Source organism: Panthera uncia, chromosome X (genome assembly GCF_023721935.1).
Source record: "Panthera uncia isolate 11264 chromosome X, Puncia_PCG_1.0, whole genome shotgun sequence".
Classification (NCBI taxonomy): Eukaryota; Metazoa; Chordata; class Mammalia; order Carnivora; family Felidae; genus Panthera; species Panthera uncia.
This window is the reverse complement of record NC_064817.1, coordinates 919284-924077: the sequence shown is the minus strand read 5'-3', so window position 1 is coordinate 924077 and position 4794 is coordinate 919284. Positions and strand designations below refer to the sequence as shown.

General features: G+C 58.4%; 1 protein-coding gene across 2 annotated transcripts in view; it reads right to left on the bottom strand.

Moving 5' to 3' along the window:
* Positions 1-673: 673 nt before the first annotated feature.
* Positions 674-4794, bottom strand: part of ASMT (acetylserotonin O-methyltransferase) — an 11869-nt gene continuing 7748 nt past the window's right edge. The window contains exons 4-8 of one of the 2 annotated variants that reach the window (XM_049643330.1): positions 3930-3998; positions 2931-3049; positions 2182-2322; positions 1625-1747; positions 674-1188 (exon numbers count right to left, since the gene is read on the bottom strand). In XM_049643330.1, coding sequence (XP_049499287.1) covers positions 956-1188; positions 1625-1747; positions 2182-2322; positions 2931-3049; positions 3930-3998 — 685 coding nt within the window. In that variant the 3' untranslated portion in view covers positions 674-955. The remainder of the gene's footprint in view (positions 1189-1624; positions 1748-2181; positions 2323-2930; positions 3050-3929; positions 3999-4794) is intronic. The other variant, XM_049643331.1, reaches the window with a different exon arrangement.

The window sequence follows — 4794 nt, the reverse complement described above, 5'->3', positions numbered from 1 at the left end:
AAACACCATATGGCCTCACTTGTCGGTGGAATCCAGAAGAAAACACAGCAACGACCAAGGTCATGGATGCAGAGGACAGAGCTGTGGTGTGCAGGTGTGGGGGTGGGGTGGGGGAGACGGTGGTCAATGGGCCACAAACTTCCAGGCGTGAGTGGACTGAGTCCTGGGGCTTCGTGTTCAGCGTGGCGATTATGGCGAACGGCACTGTGTCGTATAGTTGAAAGTGGCTAAGACATCAGATCTGAAATGTTCCCAACGACACCAACAAAAAGTAACCGGGGCGAGGCCGGGATGGGTGTGTGTGTGTGTGTGTGTGTGTGTGTGTGTGTGTGAATTAGCTCAGTTCGGTTGTCACTGCACAATGTGTGTGTACATCAAATTAGCACGTTGTACAGCTTCAACGTGTATAATTTTGTCAATTATAGTGTCAGAAAGCTGGAAATGAAATAGAATAGAATAGAATAGAATAGAACAGAGTAGAATAGAGTAGAATAGAATAGAAGAGTAGAATTGGATATAACAGAATAGAGAATAGAACAGAACAGAATAGAACAGAATACAGGATATGATAGGATCGAATAGAAAGAAGAGAAGAGAAGAGAAGAGAAGAGAAGAGAAGAGAAGAGAAGAGAATAGACTTGTATATAACAGAATAGAGACTAGAATAGAACAGAATAGAATAGAACAGAACCGAATACAGGATAGGATAGGATAGGATAGGACAGAATAGAATTGTATATAACAGAATAGAGACTAGACTAGACTAGACTAGAATAAAACAGAATCGAACAGAATACAGGATAGGATAGGACAGAATAGAACAAACAACAAGCCAAAATCCACAGAGCGATGCATATCCCACAACCGTGAGCAGAGACCCCCAGTCCCTTGTCAAGCCCCCCAAACGAGGAAGCCCATGGAGGTCGCCCTTTTTGGGGGTGCTCGGGTCGGGCTGCTAGCTGCAGCCGGCAGGGAGCCCCGTCCTGCCTAGAATGGCATCGTACAGGCCCCCGGTCCTCCTGTACTGCACGTCCCGGAAGCCGGCAGGGCCCAGGAGCGCGAGGTACTGGGCAGGGGTCCTCTCCCGGCCCTCTGTCTGCACGAGCATGTTCAGCGAGTACAGCTGTGTGGTCAGAGGGCCCCGGCCGTCCGCGTCCAGGAGGCTTTCAATCACCAGGACAGCGCCCCCTGTCACGGGGACAGGCGGCCGTGAGCAAGGGACAGGGACGGGCCGGCCTGAGGACCGCCCCCCTCCTCCCCGGCTCCTGTCCAAGCCCCCAGCCCCTCTGAGTCCCCTGCCGCCCTGGGTGCCTTATGTCCTCATCGGGGCCCGCACCCGACGCCCCCCGACCGACCCCCCCCCCGGGCACCAGCCAGGTCTCCACCAGGCAGGAGAAGAGCGTGTGCACAAAGTGACCCCCACCCGGCCACACGGGGGTCCAACCAGGAGAGAGCTGTGCACCACGAGAGCCTTCGACTTCCCGCGGGTTGAGGTGCGATGCGTTACAGGACAGCTATGCACGCCGCGGGGGTTCAATGAGTGGCCTGACCCAAAGGAGACCTCGGCAACACGGCCCCTGAATGGGGTCCCCACCCTGTGCGGACACGTGGCCCCACGAGCTACCTGGTTTGCAGGCCCGACGGATCCTCGCCAGCAAACGGGCACATCGCTGGTCGCTCCAGTCGTGCAGGACCCTCGCCAGGATGTAAAGCTCTGCCTCCGGAAGGGGGTCTTCGAAGAAATCTCCTGCGGCAGGGGCAGGTGGCCTGGGGTCAGCGCACGACAGCCCCGCCGGACGAAAACAGCACCCAGCATGGCAAGGTCACCTGGGCCGTGGCACACGGTCCCCAGGGGTTCCCAGCTGCGACCCCAAAACCCAGCCCTGGTGCAGAAAAGTGGGCACGGCGTTTGGGGCCCCTCTCTGTCCCTCCGTCCTTCGGACGCGGGACACGGTTTTCATTTCCAACTTCTTTGCGAAGGTCACGAGCACACAGGTCCCTCAGCACGGATTTCAGGACGCCCCAGCCAACCGGTCGGAGGCTCCCATCGCGGATGCCCTGGGCCGTAGAGGGTCGACCGCACGGCCGGATCGCGTCCCAAGCCTAAGATTCTCAGGTCCCGGGCGGCCTGGGGGCGCGTCTCCGGGTCCCCGTGCACACGCACAGCACAGGCGAACCCACCTTCCCAGAAGCGGATGCGGTCGTCCTCCAGGAATGGGAAGTGCTCCTTGGCCGCGCGCACGACATCGGGGGTGTCGAAGACGGTGACCCGACACCCAGGGTACAGGGCCGTGCACTCCTTGGCCAGAGCCCCGGAGCAGCCTGCAGGTGACCGGGGACAGACGACGGGCCCCTCGATGCATCCGGGACCACACCCCAGGCAGCTCGGCCCAAACCGGCGAGCCTCCAACCTGCCCCCAGAACCTGCGTCTCCCGGGGGGCTGGTGCGCAGTGACGCGGGCTCGGACGCGAACGCAGCGCGCCGCGGTGAGGGCAAGAGCGTTTGCTCAAAAGGCACAGAGGGTCGGCAGACCCTCGCTGCTAACGCCTGGACCTCACCTGAGCCCCACGTCCGCACCCTGTGTGGACAGGACAGCCCCCCGGCCAGGCCCCGGACGGTGTTCTGCGTGCACCTGCAGGCACCTGGGAAGCTCGCCCCCTCCACTTTCCGGCCCCGCTGAGCCAGGCAGCGTCTGCACCTGCGTGGCCCGTGCACGGGCGGGATCAGCGTCCCTGGGAGCACAGATTGTGGGTCCCGCCCGCAGGCCCCGGGTCAGAGCCACAGAGGGCAGGTTGTGCTCGGGGAGGAGCTGACGTCCCCAGAGGTGCACGTGAACCGGACGCTTCCGCGCCGACCCTCAGTGGGACTCCCACCGTATTGCCTCGCGGGCTCGCAGGGCCCCAGTCCCGCGCGTGGCGCCCCCGCTCACCGCCGACGTCGCAGATGAGCCGGAACGGAGACAGGTCGAAGGCCTCCAGCACCGCTCTCCCGCTGACGCTCCAGACGTCCTGCAGACCGCGCATGAACTGCACACGCTCGCCCTCCGACCTGCACGCAAAACCGGCTGGTCAAGGCCACGCCACAGCCCCTGCGCCCATCGCGGACAAGGCAGGGCTCCGAGCAACCAGCCGTGTGCCACAGGCGGGTCGGGAAGGCGCGCGTGCGGGCATTGACGTCTGCGCGTCCCGGACAGCACGTGCTGTCGGGAGCCTCTGCTCGGCCGCCCAGCAAACCCACCTGAGGTCACCTGCTGTGGGGCTGAATGTCATGGTCCTTGGTCTCTGGAAGCCACTATGGGGACCCATTGCCACCAATCGGGGTTCTGCTGGTTTGAATTCAGGGAGCTCAGGAAGGTGTCCCACACCCCATGTGAGAGGTCATCGGGTCCACACACCCTCGGGCAGTGGCCCAAACAGCGAGAGTCGGGGGACATGGGGACAAGGGTGGCCAAAGAAGCAGGAGTCTTGGAAGGACAGGAGGGGAGCGGAGGCACAGCCCAGAGGACTTCCCAGCCCCTGCCTGTCCTTCTTTCCCGGCCGTTAGCCACCCGGGAACCCTGGAAACAGCCACTGGGGCATCAGCAGCTCAGAACTTCAACACCAGACCCCACGTCCACACCACACCCGTGTCCAGACTGGAGGGAACCCACTACCTGCGTAAGTCTGCCCCAAGTAAAAAGTGTGCCTCATTTTTGCACATCACTGATGCTGGGCATCAAGCCCTGTGAAGGGACGGACAGATTCCCACCTGCTCAGGAAACTCACCAGCACAGACATCACAGCAGCAAAGTCGGCTGCTTTTTTTTGCTTTGTTTTGTTTTGTTTTAAGTATCAACTTGCTTCTGTTTGGCTCTGTTGGAACATGGATTCAACCCCGTGAGGATGTGTGACGTAAACGTCATCCTGTAAGCGGCCACGTGGGGCCTTACCTGTAGATGGCCGTGAAGAGCTCATCGGAGGGAACCCCAAACGCCTCCTGGTACTGGTTCTTGCCGTCCCTGCAAACAGGCAGGACGCGGTCACCCAGGGCCTGACACAGTCGGGGAAACCAGCAGGCACACACAAGGGGTCGAACTTCCCACCTCCCGTCACAGACAGAACGCACAGGGGACAGAACTCAGTGACCAAACGTGGGCACGGACCCCCTTCGGGTGCGGAACACACGCATGTCCAGGGCCACAGGCCACACGTGTAGCCTGGCTTTGCCGTGTGAGCGAGGAAGGACAGAATCTAACGACCATGTAAAGGGAGCAGGAAGTGATGTGCGATTGGGCGATGCTGAGGCCAGAGGACTTGTCGGCCGCCATCTGGGGACAGAAGGGCCCATGTTATGCTATTACCAATGCCTATCAGTATCTGTCACATACCTATACCTATTCATCAATATCTGTCTATTAATATCTATCAATATCTATCTACTATTGATCTACCTCCCTATCCATGCATCCATCCATCATATGTATGTATCTATGTATGTATGTGTCTATCATCTATCCATCCATCCATCTACCCATCCATCCATCATGTCTGTCTATCTATCTATCTATCATCTATCTATCTATCGATCTATCCATCCATCCATCTACCCATACATCATACCTATCTATCTATCTATCCATCCATCCATGTATCCATCCATCCATCATGTCTGTCTGTCTATCTATCTACCCATCTATCCATGATGTCTGTCTATCTATCCATCCATCCATCCACCCATATATCATATCTATGTATCTATGTATCTATGTATCTATCTATCTATCCATCCATCCATCCTTCTACCCATCCATCCAT